Below are 20,236 nucleotides of genomic sequence, written 5' to 3' on the forward strand. Positions count from 1 at the left end.
AAGTCTGTGTATGGATTGTTAAACTTACAGATAAAGTACTCTGTGCTCATTAGTAATGAAGATTTTAGCAGAATATTTTGTCAGACTTAGATTAGGAACTTAGGGAAAAAACCGAGGATTTATGTATACTTCATAAAAGAAATTAAAACAGTTAAGGCAGAGAATAACCATAGTGTTCGAAGATCATTTGCTTTTCTAGTGACTAAAAGTTTAGTTATATATAATCTGAAAACAGAAGAGGAAGACGTAGGGTTATATTATAATATGAAGAATTTAAGTGAAAAAAAACCATGTAAACCAAAGCAGTAGAATTTTCTGTAGAATGTAGAGAATATTTTGAAGAGAGGAAGTCTAATTATGAACAAGGTCTTGAGTGGTATAATGAAGGTTGTTCAAAAGCAAGTAGGGCTGCTCTGTCCCCTTTAGAATTTGTTTTGCTTTCTCTGTTTATTTAGTGTTGTGGTTTGGGTTTGTACTTTGGAACTTTGGATATTTTTAATACGCTTGATAAGTTTGACTGTATTATGTTTTACAAGGAAACAAAGCATGTATTTTTTAAAAATCATATTTTGATTGTTGTCACTGTTTTAAAGAGATGTCGAGAGAACATTTTCATAAGCTTCATTTCCATTTCTTAGCAGATGTTTGTAATGTGACAAATTGTAAAAGAGAAATTTTAACTTGTATTATATACATGTATAACATTGTATGTTTACCATCTTGATAATTAGAAAAATGTCATCTATTGGAAACACTTGAAAAGTGCAGTGCTCATGTGAAAGGTATTTTTGAAAATAACCTGCAGTTATGTTTTTATGTTTTTCAAATGGGACAGAAGTGATGGTGAAAGTTCATGTTGTTGATCTTAAGGCAGAATCTGTAGCTGCTCCTGTCACCGTTCGTGCTTACTTAAATCAAACAGTCGCAGAGTTCAAACAACTTATTTCAAAGGTAAGTTTTTTAAATTGGCAGTGAGTATTTTTGAGTGCCTGCTCTGTACAAAGCATCATGTGATGGTTTGAGTAAGGTATAGGAACTGATTTTTACTGGCAGGAGGCAAATATAGTTAGAAGAGAAGGACACTTTGAGCAGAAGACGTCAGTTGACCACAGTATGGAGGTGAGGATGTGTGAAGCAAGTGCTTGAGTAACTGCAAAGGCATAGTGATCTAGTGATAGAAATAGAAGAGTAGGGTCGGGGAGCAGATTTGACAGGGAAAATGATGAGTTAAATATTGACCACATTCAGTGAGTTAGTGATAAAGAACATAGACTCATTCAGAATTTTGGGGCTGGAAAAGTATGATGAAAACATTCAAATTTCCTTGGACAAAAATTTCTTTATTTGAAGCTAGTCCACTTCAAATAAAATGGTTATACTGTACTCTATAAAACACTGAGCACACAAACATTGGTAAAATTGTTTAGGGTTCTAAAGCCTTAGGGTCAGATGCCTTGGTGTAGTGGAAATTGTTCAGTAATAGCAACAAGAAGTTGATCCATTTTCCAGTCATTCATCTTATGGCAATATTGTCTTTTATCTCATCTGAGGTTTTTTAATGCCTACTTTAACAGGGTTATTGTGAATGTTAATGGAACAAATGAATGCTTTGTTTGTGAGGAAAAAAATGTTTAGTATTATATAAAAGTTGGGTTTAATTATTACTGGTATTAATTATTACTGTGTTAAAAAAGAACAACTTCTAACACTTCTGCCTGAGTAATAACTGGGGAGATAAACCGTGTTTTGGAGTTACATTTTACGATTAAATTGTTCATAAAATGGCTACACTAGTGTACTTTCTCTGTATTATAGTTTAATCTAGAGTATGAGCCCTGAGGTAGAATATAAAAGAAACACGTGATGTTCCTTTCCCTGAAAAAAAGCTAGTAATTTTGTTGGGGAAAAATATGTCTCTAGAGAATAAAGGCAGTTAGAAAATATTCTGCCAAGAAATGCAGTGGGTGAAGCATAAGTAGACTACCTAAGAATTATCATTAGTTGTATTGAAAACAAATCTTTTTTTTAATTTTATTATTTTTTAAATTAATATAATGTATTATTTGTTTCAGAGGTACAAGTCTTTGATTCATCAGTCTTACACAATTCTCAGCACAAATCATATTTTTAAAACATAAATTTTTTTGTCTGCTCATTTCTTGTGAAATTCCTATAATGACACCTCAAATTAAGGATATGTAATTTTAGAATAGCTTTAAATTTTATTAATAGTATCACTTTATACAGAAGAAAATGATTTAGAAAAGTATTAACAGCTATTCACACAACACAAAATAACTCATCAAAATTTCAGAAGTTAAACAGGTATTGGCTTGACTTCTACTCGAGAGCTAGCCATTCTGTTTCATTGGAACCAGATCACCTCATTTACTTTGCAAGTATGAGAGGAATAGAATTTTTAGTGAAAAATCATTACCGTAAAAATAGTTTGAGAGCATACCTTTGTAAGTGATACTTTGTTCACCTAGTTTACAACCTAATTAATGGATAAGACTAAAATTTTTCCACAGATTCTTAAAAATTTTGTAAACCTCTACAAAAATTATTTTCTCTGAATTTTCTTTCTGCTGTTTCTAAGAACTCAGCAATGTCTCATTGTCCACATTTCCAAGTCAAGCAGCATTATCCTTGCAAGTCCTTTTTTATCAGATCACTTCCGTTACAGGCCATCTACTTACCCGCTGAAACAATGCGGATAGTCCTGGAACGCTGCTACAATGATCTGCGTCTTCTCACTGTGCCCAGTAAGACCCTGAAAGCTGAAGGCTTTTTTAGAAGTAACAAGGTACATCTTTTAGTTTTTCATTATTTTCATGCTGGTAATAATAAAGTTTTATATTTTAAGGCTGGCCTCTAGAGCTATCCACCATTTGTCTTTAATTTCCCTTGTGAATTCTCCCATTTCAGTAATTATCTTCCTTTGTAATCGCTCGTATCAGGCTTCTTTCTGTCCTTCTCAGTCAGTCCTGCTGGTTCTCCTTTATGTCTTGTTCATGAGCGACCCCAGCCTGTAGTGTTCTTTCCCTTCTCCCTACATTTGTTTTTCTTTTTTTTTTAAGATTTTATTTATTTAGTTGACAGAGAGAGATCACAAGTAGGCAGAAAGGCAGGCAGAGAGAGAGGAGGAAGCAGGCTTCCTGCTGAGCAGAGAGCCCGATGTGGGGCTCGATCCCACGACCCCGGGATCATGACCTGAGCTGAAGGCAGGGGCTTTAACCCACTGAGCCACCCAGGCACCCGCTACATTTGTTTTTCAAGCCCCAGATTAGTCCTGCCTCTTTGGTGGAGCCTTAGTGACTGTTTCTATCCACACCAGTCATGTCCTCTAAATTCTTGAATTATGAGTTCTAGGAATTACATTATGTTCATTCTTGAGGTTCTCCCATAAAGCAGTACTTAATAGTGAAAATCAAAAACATGCCTATTCTAGAGAAGACTGTTATTTTGGGTTCACCCACCATTATTCCCTTTCTCTTCTTATTTATCTCTGATAGAAAAGAGAAAGTTCACATTGATTTGTTTGTTTCACCTCTCGATACCATTCTGTGTTCTGTCATTTATCATTTTTCCTGTGTGTTTATTCCTAATGCCATCAGTTTACTCTAGGTAAATTGTATCCAAAATTTTCCGTTTGCCTTGTTTTGTTTATAGCCTTTTCCAGTCTCATTCATCTTAATGCAGTCTTGAGTCTTTTATCTCATTGAACCTTTTTTAGTGTTGTCATATTAATCTCAATGTGTAACTTTTATTCACCTCTGTTTTCTTTGGATACTTTTGCATGGTGCTTGTTGTGTGTCATTAAAATCTCTAATCCATCCTAATGCCACTCTGTAGTAAAAGGTGGAAGTGATCACACTTTATTTTTTTTCTTTAAATGGTCAGCTAATAGTCCTGATTTGTAACTTTTTTATTGAACAGTTATCAACTCTCATTTGATTTATATAACCACCAGGTTATTTGAAAAACATCCCCAGATGAAATGTTATTTCATCTATAAATAATCTGAATATATATCTTTCAAAGGTGAGAACTTTTAAAAAACATAACCATAATTATTACATCTAGAAAATTAACAGAAATGCCTTAATATCTACAGATATCTAGTCAATATTCAAATTTCCCTGATTATATTATAAAATTTTTTTCTGATAAGATTTGTTTCAGATAGGATCCAAATAAAGTCCATGATATACCTCTTAAGTTTATTTTAATCTAAAGCTTTCCCCTGTGTTTGTTTCCTTGCCAAAAGTATTTGCCCTAGTATCAAGTCATTTGTCCATTAGATTTTTTTTTTCTATAATCTGGATTTTGGTATTGCATTCTCAACATGTCTTTATACATGTTCCTCTATCTGTATTCCTGCTGAACTTGTTTTCCTAATGGGCAGGATACGGAGTACAAAAACATTCTGAAAATGGGCAACCCAGTAAACAAGATACCTGTGTATGTGTCTGTGCATGTATGTGTCCCATCTGTCTTAGCAGTTTTGTGGCTAGTTGCAGAGACATATGAACATAATGTTAATTTTATTTAGTCTCGGAAAACAGTGCACATTCCCTTTAGAAATGTAATCCCAAATTTTACAATTTATTATGTACGGTCTTTTATTGAGGTGATATTATGAACAAGAATGAATGTCACCAAAATTAATGATATAATGTAACTCTTTGGCTTACTATTTAGGTGTTTGTTGAAAGTTCTGAAACTTTGGATTACCAGATGGCCTTTACAGACTCTCATTTGTGGAAACTCCTGGATCGTCATGCAAATACGATCAGATTATTTGTTTTGTTACCTGAACAGTCCCCAGGATCTTATTCCAAAAGGACAGCATGCCAGAAAGCTGGGGGCGATTCTGGTAATGTGGAAGATGACTGTGAAAGAGTTAAAGGACCTGTGGGGAGCCTAAAGTCTGTGGAAGCTATTCTAGAAGAAAGCACTGAAAAACTCAAAAGCTTGTCGCTACAGCAGCAGCAAGATGGAGATAATGGGGACAGCAGCAAAAGTACTGAGACAAGTGACTTTGAAAACATAGAATCACCTCTCAATGAGAGGGACTCTTCAGCATCAGTGGACAATAGAGAACTTGAACAGCACATTCAGACTTCTGATCCTGAAAATTTTCAGTCTGAAGAACGGTCAGACTCAGATGTGAATAATGACAGGAGTACAAGTTCAGTGGACAGTGACATTCTTAGCTCCAGTCATAGCAGTGACACTTTGTGCAATGCAGATAATGCTCAGATTCCTTTGGCTAATGGACTTGACTCTCATAGCATCACGAGTAGTAGAAGAACTAAAGCAAATGAAGGGAAAAAAGAGACATGGGACACAGCAGAAGAAGACTCTGGAACTGATAGTGAATACGATGAGAGTGGCAAGAGCAGGGGAGAAATACAGTACATGTATTTCAAAGCAGAACCCTATGCTGCAGACGAAGGTTCTGGGGAAGGACATAAATGTATGTACTTAGAAAGAAAAAGGCTTCTTGAAACAGCACCAATTGTTTTCTCAGTTTATTTAAATTTTTGTTAAAAGAATCAGCTAAGAGGTACTTTGTTCTAAGACCACCCGTAACTTCCTGGATTATAAAAATGTCCTCAGTTGCCTTTGCTTTCATTTTAGATGCAGTTATAGTAGCAAGTGTTCTTGGACTTCTGCAACACATCAGACCTGTGACAGCAATGATGTCACAGCTTTGGGGATGATAAAGTGAAAAAGAGAAAAGTATTAAGAATTTTTTAAAGGAAAGAATTATAGAAGTACTAAGTAAAAAGTTAAAGAATAGTTTAAAAAGTAAATAATAATACCAAAAAGAAAAAGAAAGGGCCAGACACTAGAAAATTTGATTCACAGCGCAGGAAAATTTTTTATTTGTGCATTCTCTCTCTTTTCTTTATCCTGCAATGCGGATAACTCCCTTCCAACACCCCCTAAATAGTCCGTAATTAACTGAGAAAGTCAGGAAAGGGAAAGGGGCTTTTTTTTTTTTAAGTTGATACTTTGGGGAAAAAAAAAGTTCATACTATGAAGTAAGCTCTAGGCAGAGTATATACTAGAAATTCTCAATTGTATAATCACAAAAAGATTAAAGAGATCTGTCACTTTGGGCTTTGAGAGAGGCAACAACAACAAAAACACCAGCACTGAAATAAAACAACTTTTATAAAACATCAGACTACAAACAACCAGAGAATTAGCAGGACAACCAGGTTCAATATACAGAATTTTTCTTTAGGTTTATTATAAGGGATAGCTCAAAAAAGCTAAATACTTTGCATTAGTCTTTAACAATGCAGACATTAATATTACCCCTTATATTTTTATATTTTAGTTTTCAAAATACTTGTTTGTTCTCACTTGAAGCTTGTCTGAGATTAATAAAGCAAATATTGATATTCTCTTTTGACTGATAAGAAAACTGAAGCTCATAGAGAATGAATGACTTGCCCCAAAGTACATGTATAGCTAGTTATTAGCAGAACCATTACTAGAATTTAAGTCTGAATTGAATACCTTTGCTCCTTTACCTCTGTGACAGTGGGAGCAGAGTCCCCCTCTTTATCCATCTGTTGATCCACCCACCCAATTAATATTCCTGGATCCGTTCAAGATGCCAATCCCTGTGTAGATTTTAGAAGTAAGGATGACAAAGATAAAGCCGTATGTCTCATCTGATGGGAGAAGACACAAACAACCAGTATGAAAGTTAAGTGCTATGATGCTGATTAGTCTCAAAATTTAGTCTTTTAAAAAAGTGGTAGAAATTACGGAATTAGTTGTAAAAATGCATAAATTGTTTTTAACTAGTTCCAAGTAATAACAAAGCCATGTGACATCCATATAGATATCTTGCAGAAACTCAAGTGGGAAAATATGGATTGGATTGGTGAGCCACATTGGAGACAGAAACTCTGTACCTAATGCTTTAACGTCCTGTGGAGTTTTTACTTCATAAGGCTCAGTAACTTACTCTATTTCATTTAGTTCTCTACAACTGTGTGAAATCAATAATGTTAGACACTTTCACTGATGAAGAAGCTGGCTCAGACTGGCTAAAATAATTTGCCAGAGGTCACACAGCTAGTGGGTCTCATTGCTGGGATCAAACTCATGTATTCTGACTGTAAGCCTGGTATGCATTCCTCTACCTCATAGCTATTACCACTGCCCCTTACTTTCCTCATATCGTGGTAAAGGAAGAATAGCTAGTGGCTACTGACTTGGTTTCTTATCACCCTCAACCCTTCTAGGGTACTGGAAAAATGTGAAGTAGCTCCTCTTTAGGAAAAGGTTAGAAATTTCTTTTAAGTGGTTTGTTTTATAACGATGTGCTGGATATTTGACTGCATGAGAGTCTCAACCTTAAGAATTTAATGGTAATACTTAGAATGACAGTCTGAGGAGTCTCATTCCACCTTTTTGGAAATTTGCAGTGGACTAATTTGCTAGCATTTATTGAAATAGTAAACACGATCAAGAGAACCCATTTCCTACAGTTTATTTCACCTTTCAGAAGCCATGCAGAAGGCTTGTTTGTCTTTGAAAAGAAAAGGTGAAAACCATGGAAACTGGCATAGAAGGAGAAGAGTGGGGATGTTAGCCAGCAGCCAGGTGTTTCAGGAGTCTGTACTAAGTAAGGCTGGTTCATCACAGTTCCTCAGTGATATGAACGTGGGTGTCTGGGTAACGTGGATAATGAATATAATACGGATTCTGCAGAGGGATGAAATGGCAAGGCATCCTAGACAAAGGAAGAACTTGATACCTGAAGAATAACATTCTGTGTGTAGTATAGGCAATTGATTTAGGCAATAACTGAAACACACTTAATCTATTGTAATCCAGGAATTGTTTCAGGGAGTAATTATAGACCTTTCTCGGAAAATCCTGTTCCACCATGACCTAGTTGCGGTCTACAGGCATTCAGGTATAGACAGGGAGTTCAAAGTCATAAAAGTGGCACTGCATTTGCACTGAAAAGTTCTTTGTACAATTTTGGTTACCGCCTCATTCAAGAAATACATTTAAAAAAAGAAATACATAAAAAGAAAAAACTTAAAGCTATTTTGAGGTTGCACTATGAAGAGACTGAACTCTTCTGTTTGAAGAGGTAAATGGGAAAAATGGTATGATGGTAATCTCTAAATTATAATTATAGCCAATCAGTGAAGCCATCAATTTTGGCCAGGGCTATGTTAAGCATTTTACATATACTGACCCCAAAACACATGAGGTTATAAAGACTCTTGTCTCCATTTTATAGAGATAACTGAAGTATAAAGAAGTTAAATCAGAGTCACAAATCTGATGTAGGAGGAGGCAGGAATTCATTCAGGCCAGGCTGTCTCACTGCGGAACCACTTGGTCCTAATCACCATATTGGACTGTATCAGTAACCAGCGAACACTTGTGTCTTCCCGTGATACATTACTACAAATTATCACAGAAACCGAAATGGCAGTAGTAGCTGCTTATTTGAGCATTTGTCATAACAGCAGTGAGACTGGTGTAATGATCCCATGAGAACTGAGGCTCAGAGACATTGGTTGACTTACTGATAGCCATTTATTAGGCAACAGTAGCAAAGCTGAAATCTACTCATTGGTTTCTGATTTCTAGTCAACTAATTTTTTCATTATATGCTTCTTAAGAAATGTTGCACCTGCTGGGTAGTATAAATAGAGGCTTATTTACCAAAAGCTGGATTATTAACATTCAGGGGCACTCCTTAAAGTTTAGAAATGGACGTTTTAAAAAAATTAAATGCTGCCTGAAAAAGTGTATATTACAAAAAAGTTCATCGCCGTGTTTCTATTATAATTTATACTTGCCACCTTTTCTATAGTGGAGCTGAATCTTATAACCAGGAAAACAGTAAATGAACATTAATTTATTCGATAAAGTCCACTCAAAGTGCATCAACCCAAAAGTTGAGATGACCTAAGAACATAAGCCAGGCTTGTTTTAGGGTCTCATCCTTGACTAGTGATGTAAGTTTCATAAAAACCAAAGCCTACCCTAGAGAGAGGCTTAAGAGTTTATGGCTCTAGAGGACCCAGGGCCCCACGGCAGCATGTAGCTTGTGTATTCTGTACTGCCTATTGTAAGAGACAGAGAAAAATGAGTGAAGTTGTTGCTCTTTTAATATGAAGACCAGAGTAAATAGAAATATTCCAGAAGTATGCTAATGAATGGCTTATAAAGGACAAAAGAGTAATAAGCATTAGGAAAAAAATAAAGCTCACCAAAAATAATCTTACTACATTGCCAAGAGAGCTTTTATGGAAATTTGGAAGAGGTGGGAGTTTCTGATCCATTTAGATACTCTTCCTATTACAGTCCAACCACATGATAAACAGACATCTACGTATGCTAGTCTTGACATTTTTATTCTAGTAGAAATCCCAAAACTAGATTTACTAACAATTTCTGAAGCAATTACTAGATAACTGGCACTGTGCTAAGAGCATGATAAACCTGTGACCTCTTTGAATTCCCACTGCATTCCCATGAGGTAGGTGCTGTTCTCTCCATTGTTTAAATGAAGAAGTGGATGTATGGAGCCTGGGGGCTTGCTCCCAGACGTCACAGAGCTAATTAGGAAGGAGAAGAAAAGCAGGTGTGGACCCCAGCCAGAGCCACATTATTACTGTGTAGAACTAGAGATGTTATGTAATTGAAAAATTCCTGGAAGCTTGGTTAAATAAACAAACAAGAACTGAAATATCTCTGAACATTGAAAGCTGTTGGATTCTACCTATCATATGCTCAGTGTCCATGTTTTTTGTCCATTCAATGTTGTGTATGAGCTAAAAGTCAGATAACTAAAAGGGGGTACTTTTTTCCTGCTTACAGTAAAATAAAAAGCAAATGATTTATTTTATTTATATTCTAAGAGGTTTCTTTTACATTTTTGTTTCTGTTTTGTTTTGGTTTTTTTGTACTTAGGGTTGATGGTGCATGTTGATAAAAGAATTACTCTGGCCGCTTTCAAACAACATTTAGAGCCCTTTGTTGGAGTTTTGTCCTCTCACTTCAAGGTCTTTCGAGTGTATGCCAGCAATCAAGAGTTTGAGAGCGTCCGACTGAATGAGACACTTTCATCATTTTCAGATGACAATAAGGTTGATTAAAATAATTTTGAATAATTAGAGTCTGTTTTAAATGATAGATTTTAGAACATCTTGCCCTATTTTCAAGTAAGGTGAAATAGATAACCCGAAAGGGTCATTTTATTTTTATGTTTAGTGGTTATTTGTTTTTGTTGTTGTTTTTCTTCATTCATCTAACAAACATTTGTTAAATGTTAACTGTGTGTCAGTTACTGTTCTAGGTGCTGGGAATCAGAGGTAAAACATATACCTGTTCTCAAAGAGTCAATAATCTAGAGAATTTTTGAAGACCAAACTAAACAATGTGGGGAGAATGGGTTGCTTATTCTGCTGAGATAATACATCTAAAAAATGTTCTACTTTATAGATTACAATTAGACTGGGGAGAGCACTTAAAAAAGGAGAATACAGAGTTAAAGTCTACCAGCTTCTGGTCAATGAGCAAGAGGTAAGTAATACCCTTCAGGACAATGTAAGATCACTTTTGGTATTTAACAAAAACATACAGTGCAGAGATTTTATGACAAGTCATTTCTTTTTATCTCTTTAAAGCAGAGGCCAGTTCACTATTTCCAGAAAATATTTCAGTTGTTCATGCCATACTGCCTCTGTTGCAGCTACTCGTTCCTGCCACTGTAGTACAAAAGCAGATACAGACAATACATAAACCAGTGGGACTAGCTATGTGCCAGTGAAATTTAATTTATAAACATAGGCAGCAGATGAAGCGGCTCTCAGGCGATTTTTGTTTTTTTGGTTTTGTTTTTGTTTTTTGTTTTTTTTGCCATCCCTCTGCTTTAAAGTTATTAAAAATGCTGGAGTGAAGCAAAAATTTCCTGCTTTTAAAAGGGGATTTGTTTGTGCTTGTTTTCTACAAATAATCATGTAGTGCAGGAGCACGAAGTACAGGACAGCAGTTGATCTGTGGAGCCCTCGTACAGGACTTTGGTTCAGAGAGTTGTTTTAGTATTTAGCAAGCTTTGATCTAGCAGCATTTACCATATGCTCGCAGATATTAACTTCTTTAATTCTCACCAATTAGTTGTGATATGAGCAGTATTTATTATTCCCATTTTATAGATAAAGGAACTTAGGTACAAAGAAATTATGCCATTTACCCAAGGTCATACAACAGATGCCAAGCTATGGCAAATACCCTGAAGAAAGAGGCAAAAATCCCTGGTTTTCAGGATGTTTGTAACATCTGACCAGGTACCTAGATAAGGGTGAAAACCAAACAACAAATGTAATAGTGGCCCTACCTCCCCATCCACAGGGGATGTGTCCCAAGGGCCGTCCCTCTGTGGATGCCTGAAACCACGGATAGTACTACACCCTACATACACTATGCTTTTACCTAGACATGCACACGTTGATAAAGTTTAATTTACAAATTAGGCACAGTAGGAGATTAACAATTACCAATAATTAAATAGTACAGTTTTTACAGTATGCTGTTATAAAAGGTATGTGAATGTGGTCTCTCAAAATATCTTATTGTGCTATGTTTTCCCTTCTTGTGGTGATACAAAATGATAACATGCCTCTGTGGTGAGGTGCAGTGATGGTGCATGACATAGGCATTGTGACTATTATAGTGTAGCATTAGGCTGTTAGGGACCTTCTGACGAACTGTCAGGAGAAGGATCATTTGCTTCCAGACCCCATTTGGCTACAAGTAACTGGAAAGGCAGAACAGGAAACCATGGATAAAGAGGGACTACTGGAAGGGGATAAACTTTTCCTAAAATGCCTTCATTTGTTCAACAGATATTTTATTGAGCATCTATCATATCTCTTCTGTGTGAATGTTTCTTCCAAGTTTGGAGTTTGCAGAGACAGTGTCCCTTCTGAGACAATGAGTAAATATATTTGGGGAATTACTACGCATTTCCCTCATTTTAGTCCATAAGAGTGATTCTTTCTACTTTCAAAATTGTGATCATTTTGTTATAAGAAGAGAAATAGGACTATCATTTAATCTTGATAATGACTCTGTTAGGGAGACACTGTCCCCAGTGTACAGATGAAAAAATGGAGGGACAGAAATGTTAAGTAAATTTGCTCAAGATAGCAGAGTTAGTAAGTATAGTAAGTACTGATGGCAAGATTTGAACCTAGGAAGATAGATTGCTAAACTCGGGCCTGTAATTGTCACACAATAAAGTGCAAATAAAACGTCTCGTATATTCCTATTCTAATGTGTAATTCAGTTCTCTGATGATGTTTATATTCCTAGCCATGCAAGTTTCTGCTAGATGCTGTGTTTGCTAAAGGAATGACTGTACGGCAATCAAAAGAGGAATTAATTCCTCAACTCAGGGAGCAGTGTGGTTTAGAGCTCAGTATTGACAGGTAAAGTAAAATTACATTGTCATCAACAATTGGAAGGAAGACTATGTGGTCAGTTGATATGGATTGGTATAATTTTCTAAAACTAGAATTAAAAATTCCTATACTATCCAGAATTTTAATAGTACAAATTAATTTTTAATAGAACTAAACAAAACTATTAGAATTTCTTTGAACTTCCTCTGTAGACCCTAAATTTGAAGTTTGAGGAACATATCATTATATTTTCCCCAGATTTTAATGAAGAACTACTTGACTTTTATATTTAAACATAGTTCATTTTTCCTTAATATCAGATTCATGTCATTTTTTTAAGAATCTCAAAATATAATAGTTTAAAATGTCTTATCACATTTGTAGATTTCGTCTAAGGAAAAAAACATGGAAGAATCCTGGCACTGTCTTTTTGGATTACCATATTTATGAAGAAGATATTAACATCTCCAGCAACTGGGAGGTTTTCCTTGAAGTTCTTGATGGTATTATCCATGTTTTTCTGGGGAAATATCAGTTAGAAATGCTCTGGAACTAATAGAAGCCTATATATATTTTTTTTTTATCACATACCATGTTTCCTTCTGTTTCTAGTCTGGGTTCCACTTACCTTTTAAATATTTATTTTCTGTAATTTTGAGAATATTAATTTCTCCTTACAGGGAACTTAAAGTTTCAAAGTTGCATTTTTAGTACTCTTTACAGAAAATTCTTCTAACATTTCTTACTTGGGTTTCTTATTTAGTCTCTTCATTATGGCCTATTTTGTTGAGGGTTTGTATTGATAATGGGTCAGAGATTTTGAGAACAATAACTGTATTAGTTTCCTAAGCTGCCATAACAAAGTACCAGAGACAGGATGGTTTAAACAATAGAAATTTATTGTTTCAGAGTTCTGGAGGCTGGAGGGCTGAGATCAAGGTGTCAGCAGGGTTGTTTCCTTCTGAGAGCTGTGAGGGAAAATTTGTTCCGTGTCCCTCTCCTAGCTTCTCGTGGTTGGTTGGCAGTCTTTGGTATTTGTTGGCTTGTAAATGCATCTCCTGATCTGTGCTTTCATCTGCACATGATGTCCTCCCCGTGAGCTTATGTGTCTGTTTCCAAATTTCCCCATATTATAAGGACATTGGTCATGCTGGATTAGGGCCCACCCTAATGACCTTATTTTAACTTGATTACCACTATAACAACCCTATCTCCAAAGTTGGTCTGAAGTACTAGGGTATAGGACTTCAAATCTCTCTTTGAAGAGACACAATTTTGACCTATAACAGTAACATAGAAGAGGTCTTGTGTTTTTCACACATCCTGGTTTTAATGCTCAGCATTGGAACATTTAAAGTACTGTTTCTCGGGAGGAGGTAATGAGACAAAAGTTGATTTTGGGGAGATCATATCAAGGCAACAGCTAGTTATGTTCTTTGGTGACTGCTATTGCCTTTTATTTTCCTTTTTTTTTTCTCCATAAAAATTAACATTCACATATAAGATTGTGATAGTTTTCAGACCGTTCAATAATACTAACACCTCACCTATTTCAGGATATTTTGGGTCCAGGTTGTTTGAAATATCAGTTGTTAAAGCTGTGATTACTTGACGAGTTAATGGGAGAGATAAGGAACAACTAGGATACTGTCTACCATGCTGTGTAGGCAGGTGCTCCAGACTGTGAGTCCTTCTCTGAGCGTCTGGAGCCTTAGAGAATAGTCACTTGGTCTGGGTAGGCCAGGAAGAGATTATGAAGGACATAGAAGTTCCCCTTGTTAGGAAGAGTTGAGATGGATTTACTGTGAGATCTTACTGGATGGTGGGTGCCTGCATTAGTATCATTTCAATACATATTTTAGTATCAAAATAGTTGAGGAAGAAATAAACCATATGATTAAATCTAAGAAACATGTATTGACCTGTAAATAGCCAGACACTGCTAATGTCTGTTGCTGCAAAAATGAATTCAAGAACCAGTTATTGTCCTTCAGATGCATAGTCTGTAAGAGAACCAGAACTGCAAACCTGTAATTCCAAAATCATAGGTACTAAGGACCAAATCAGTAGTTTGCTCTTGTGTACACCAGAGAAAGGAGACAATTGAGTTGGGTTTTGAAGAATCAGTAAGTTTTGAATAGATGAAAAGAGGGATTAATGATAGCCTGAGGGAAGAAAGAAGATAAAGTGAAGATGATTTGTGAGGGTAGTAGCCAACATAGAGGCAAAGATTGGCAACCCGGAGAAGAGAGTCGTTGGTAGAGCAGTGTCCAGCAGGACTCAGGAGGGAGAATTCAGATTCCTGGTGGAAGGAAAGCTTGCAAAGGAAAGGAATTCTCCTCAGAGACTGGAGGGAGAGAGGAAGTACTTTATTCTCAAAAACTCCTCGGGGTAATTGGGTTCTTTTATGTCCACTAAGCATAACACTTGAAGTAAATCTTTTTGTGTAGTCAGGCAATACAGAAAAAGTCCAAGTATGAACCTCTAGAGAAAAGAGAAAGATGACGTAATCTTGTATCTTCATAGGGGTGGAGAAGATGAAATCCATGTCACAGCTTGCAGTTCTGTCAAGAAGGTGGAGACCTTCAGAAATGAAGCTGGATCCCTTCCAGGAGGTTGTGTTGGAAAGCAGTAGTGTTGATGAGCTGCGAGAGAAGGTAAGTTCATTTTAAACAAATTGGACTAACATGTGTTTTTCTCTGTGTTGCTTAAGAGAAGGCCTAGGAAGTGAGTGCCAGATACTAACATGGCAACTTTTGTCTCTTTTGTACCTTGTGACACTTTGTCACACACTCACCTTATTTCTTCAGGTTCTTGGTACATTGAAAAATTATACTGGCTTTTGGCCATCCAGAAGTGGATCTTCACTTTTAGTTACTTAGATCAAATTTGTCCTGAGTAATTAGGATTAGTTAGAAGTTACTAGACTAAATTGCTACATACATTTTTTTTTTTTAAGATTTTATTTATTTATTTGACAGAGATCACAAGTAGGCATAGAGGCAGGCAGAGAGAGAGATAGGAGGAAGCAGGTTCCCCGCTGAGCAGAGCGCCCGATGCGAGACTCGATCCCAGGACCCCGAGATCATGACCTGAGCCGAAGGCAGTGGCTTAACCCACTGAGCCACCCAGGCACCCTGCTACATACATTTTAAAAAGCCAAATGATGTGGAACTGAATAAAGAATCCAGATGAAGTCCTCTTTTGCATTATTCATTTTAAAGGTGGAATTCTGTGGCTCTCAGGATTGGGTGAATTATTCATAAGCAGTACTAGGACAGTTAGCATCTTGAGAAAAAAATTTTATTTCCATAATTCACGCCAAACACAAAAACAATAAATATATTAAATTTATATAAAAGTAAAATAAAATGATAAATGTATTAGTTGAAAATATTTTTATATCCTGGAAAGGGAAAGATATTTGTAAGCATAATACCAGAAACTAAAAAAGAAAAGATCGTATAAAAGCATAAGCCTTCCACACACAGCCTCCTCCCAATTTTTTTTTTAATTTATTTATCTGACAGAGATCACAAGTAGGCAGAGAGGCAGGCAAAGAGAGAGAGGAGGAAGCAGGCTTCCTGCCGAGCAGAGAGCCTGATGCGGGACTCAATCCCAGGACCCTGAGATCATGACCCAAGCCGAAGGCAGAGGCTTAACCCACTGAGCCACCCAGGTGCCCCCTCCCCAATTTTTTTTAAAGAACCCATAAACAAAGATAAACAAGAAAGGGGAAAAATATTTAAAACAGATACGAAACGAGATGGTCCATATTTGTAAGGAGCCGCCACATTAATAAGAAAAAGATCAACAATCTAATTTTTAAATAGGCAAAGAACTTCATTAGACAATTTGTTGAAGAAGAAATGCAAGTTAAAATAGTAATAGCATTCTTTACCTCTTAAAGTGGTGAAAATTTAGAACATCAAAAATACCTAGAGTCATCAAGGTTTAGGAAAAACAGGCAATATACAACTTGTATATTGTAGTTAAGCTGATATAATTTTTTCAGGCTTTGATTTGGCATTATCAACATTTCAGATGTGCAGTTCCACATCTAAGAATTCAGTCTCAAAGAAATAATTGCAGAAATATGCAAGGATATAATCTTGAAACACTGAAAAAATAAAATTAAATTTAAAAAATATGCAAAGATATTCATGAAGGTATATAGTATAGCATTGTACCTGGGTAAAATTTAAAAACAGACTTGATGTCCATTGGGAGGGAATAAAATAGTATATTAAGCTAATGAAGAGAATGAGGTTACCCTGTATCCTATTCTTAGAGTCTTATAAAATTATTCTATAGAGATGTTTCATAAATATAATTTTATGTATTTTAGAAATATGTGATGTAGTTTATATATGCATAGGAAAGGATCTGGAAGGAATATATTAAATTTGTATTTCTGGGACATGGCATTTGCAGGGTGGAAGGGAGACAACTCTTTCTGCTTTTTCTAATATTTTATATTAAACATTACATCTTGGAAAAAAATCAAGCTATTTCTTTGTTGATTAAACGGTTGATGACTTATTTTAGCAAATTTATTTTTTTTAATGAACTCATAAAGTGTTTCCTTTTACAGCTTTCTGAAATCAGTGGAATTCCTTTGGAAGATATTGAATTTGCCAAGGTAAGGCACTAAGAATGTTTGCGTTTGGGTACTCGTGCTCAACAAACATGGCTTATGCATGATTTATTCATTCATTCATTTTTTTTCCCTAGGGTAGAGGAACTTTTCCCTGTGATATTTCTGTCCTTGATATTCATCAGGATTTGGACTGGAATCCTAAAGTTTCTACCCTGAATGTCTGGCCTCTTTATATCTGTGATGATGGTGCAGTCATATTTTATAGGTACATTTACAATGTATTTGTTATTCCCAGTGACGTAACATTTTTTTGTTGTGCATAGTATTTTGTTTTCTGTAAATATCTTTACCATGTTTATGATCTAGAGTGGCCCTGATCAGTAGTTAATATAAGAGCCACACATTACATTTTGAATTTTTCCAGTGGCCACACTTAAAAAAGTAAAAAGAAACTGGTGAAATTAATTTTAATAAAATATTTTAACCCACTGTGTCCAAAATATTATCATTACATGCAGTCAGTATAAAAAGTCATTCGTGAGATGTTTTATGCTCTTTTTCTTATAGTAAGTCTTAACAGTAGTGCATGTTACACCTTCAGTAGGTCTCAAGCAATTGGTTGGGACATGTAGCTAGTGGCTATTGTAGGAGCCAACGCAGATACAGAGGAAAAAGAATAGTCATGGGAGCCTGAGGCAGCTAGGAGTTCAGATTAGGCTTTGTTACTTACCTAGGTCCTCATCTGTAAAATGGTGACAATGATGTCAGCCTTGAAGAACTGTATGAGAACTAGAACTATTGCATTTTAAAAAACTGGCATAGTACCTGTTATACATAAGTATTCAATAAGTGATAGCTATTATTACATTAGCAGTAGCATGGAAGTTATTCTGTACCATTTTTAGAAGTGAGTGCTGTGTTAGTAAACATGTTTGAAATCCAGGACATCTTAGTATGAGATGACTTAACTTTACCAGTGACCTTCAGATTTCATTTTCTCACCAAGGAGCATTATAACATTCAAGCATAAATCAATAAAGGCAGATGGCTGTACTGACCTAATATGTAATTAATATTTTAAACAGGGATAAAACAGAAGAATTAATGGAGTTAACAGATGAGCAAAGAAATGAACTGATGAAAAAAGAAAGTAGTCGACTCCAGAAGACGGGACATCGTGTAACGTACTCACCTCGGAAAGAGAAAGCACTAAAAATATATCTGGATGGAGCACCAAATAAAGATCTGACTCAAGACTGACTCTGCTAGTGTAGCATTTTCCTTGGGGGATTTTTGGTTTTAATTAGATGGTTCACTGCTACTGTGTAGTGCCATTACGGCCGGACATGGTTAGGGGTAACCCAGTGACACCAGCACTGATTGGACTGCCCTTCACCAATCAGAAGCTCAGTGCCCAATGGGCCACTGTTTTGACTTGGAATCATGTTGTGCACTATAGTCAAAAGTACTGTAAAGTGAAAAGGGATGTGCAAAAGAATAAAAACAAAAAAACAAAAAGCAAAACCTGCTACTAGAAAAGGGGGAAGGGGAATGAGTACACTTCTTTTATTGCGGACAAATGTGCACATAGCCGCTAGTAAAACTAGCCTCAAACAGGATGCTCATAGCTTCATAATAAAAGCTGTGCAAAGGCCATGAATGAATGAATTTTCTGTTTATTTCACTGATACACACATTACCTCACTGACAATTCGGAAGTAAATGCAACGTGTGTTGACCTTTGGAAAGCAGCAAAAACAGGAGCTGAAGAAATTCTTAGAACCAGCCATAACCCAGTAAAGAGAATTGTGAAGTTGTGTTTTTATTTCTTTTCATTTTTTGCAAAGTATTTAGAACATTATTCTGGAACATCAAAACGTTTCCCGTAGACCGCCCCAGCAGATAGCAGCTCAAATTGCTGCAATATTGTAATTATAATTGATTGTACTTAAGTTATGGATGTAGAGAATACGTCTCACTCGTTCATTCAGCATGTAAATAAAATTGATACTATTGAGTTACCATAATTGCAGTTCAGCTACTTCCCATGGTTATTCTTTTCACATATCATTCATGATGTACATTTGTGTACATTGAGGAGAATAGCAATCTATGTAAATGTAATCCTCAGTGAGGTTCCTCTGTGCTGGGTCCCATACGATTGTATTTGCCCTTGTTAATGAGGTTTTTCTGTTCAGTGGCTTCAGTTTTTTTTTTTTTTCTTTATACATTTATTTTTGAAGATTTACTTCAAGTTTGAATCTTCTAGAACCCTTGTAAGTCCCACTTTAATTTTTGGAGTTGATTTGTAGTTACATGTAGTTTAACTTTGCAGAAGTGTCTTAACATCGTGTTGAAAAAACTTGCTAGTAAGTCAGGTCATGGCACAGGCTGATGCAGTCAACATGATTTCATTGCAAAGTCTATTCGAATTGGCAAGTTTTTGCTTTGCTAAATATGACTTCAATGAACACAGTTCTACATAATTTTTGAAAATGCCATCTAATTTATAAAAATCAATAAAAAGGTTTTGGTAAAACTTTTTCATGCCAGATGCTGTTTACAACAATGAACATGCCAATAAAACATTTGTTCATTCTGTTGTGTTATTTTAGTCATTAAACTTTTGTGGATGAAGAATCTGGATTAAGAATAGACTTGTTTTCTTTAACATTTTGTAACATGTACTGAATAATCTCATTTCTGTAAGGTCCCTTTACAGGAAAGCTCTCGGAGATGAAAAGTTGTTAATATTTAACTTTGGAGGATCCTGTCAGTATTTCAAAATCAGGTTTTTACCTTATTTCCTTTTAAGAAAGATAGAAAATAGTATTAGCAGATGTTGGCTCTGTAGTTTGAATATAGTAATTGGGAATTCCATAATACCTTTAAAGTTTCTTGAAATCCACAGGGTGGGGGGAATTTCACTGAAGTACGTTCCAAGTTTGCATTAGTGGAGTTGGTGTTCTCTGAGGAAAAACTTGGAAGCATTTGTGGTGCATTGTCTTTCAGATCACTTGGATTTTCTGATGTAACACAACAGCCCTTTGACTCTAATACAGGCTTACTTCCTGGGAATATAGGGGTTAATAAATGAAGTTTCTGCCCTTGAGGACCCACTCTCTGTGGAGAAGAGGCTGATTGTTAACAAAATGGGCTTTGGCTTTGGTTT

At 35.8% G+C, this 20,236-nt stretch overlaps 1 protein-coding gene across 4 annotated transcripts in view; it reads left to right on the forward strand.

The window, feature by feature from the left end:
• The window catches only part of USP47 (ubiquitin specific peptidase 47), a 112,551-nt gene extending 92,888 nt beyond the window's left edge, over positions 1 to 19,663 (forward strand). For 3 of the 4 annotated variants that reach the window (XM_059136307.1, XM_059136316.1, XM_059136295.1), the window contains 11 exons: positions 836 to 951; positions 2,687 to 2,806; positions 4,705 to 5,482; positions 9,973 to 10,148; positions 10,504 to 10,584; positions 12,376 to 12,491; positions 12,849 to 12,967; positions 14,991 to 15,121; positions 17,059 to 17,106; positions 17,199 to 17,329; positions 18,150 to 19,663. In XM_059136307.1, the coding sequence (XP_058992290.1) occupies positions 836 to 951; positions 2,687 to 2,806; positions 4,705 to 5,482; positions 9,973 to 10,148; positions 10,504 to 10,584; positions 12,376 to 12,491; positions 12,849 to 12,967; positions 14,991 to 15,121; positions 17,059 to 17,106; positions 17,199 to 17,329; positions 18,150 to 18,324 (1,991 nt within the window). In that variant the 3' untranslated portion in view covers positions 18,325 to 19,663. The remainder of the gene's footprint in view (positions 1 to 835; positions 952 to 2,686; positions 2,807 to 4,704; positions 5,483 to 9,972; positions 10,149 to 10,503; positions 10,585 to 12,375; positions 12,492 to 12,848; positions 12,968 to 14,990; positions 15,122 to 17,058; positions 17,107 to 17,198; positions 17,330 to 18,149) is intronic. The other variant, XM_059136302.1, reaches the window with a different exon arrangement.
• Positions 19,664 to 20,236: the final 573 nt, after the last annotated feature.

This window comes from Mustela lutreola, chromosome 1 (genome assembly GCF_030435805.1).
Source record: "Mustela lutreola isolate mMusLut2 chromosome 1, mMusLut2.pri, whole genome shotgun sequence".
NCBI classification, from domain to species: Eukaryota; Metazoa; Chordata; class Mammalia; order Carnivora; family Mustelidae; genus Mustela; species Mustela lutreola.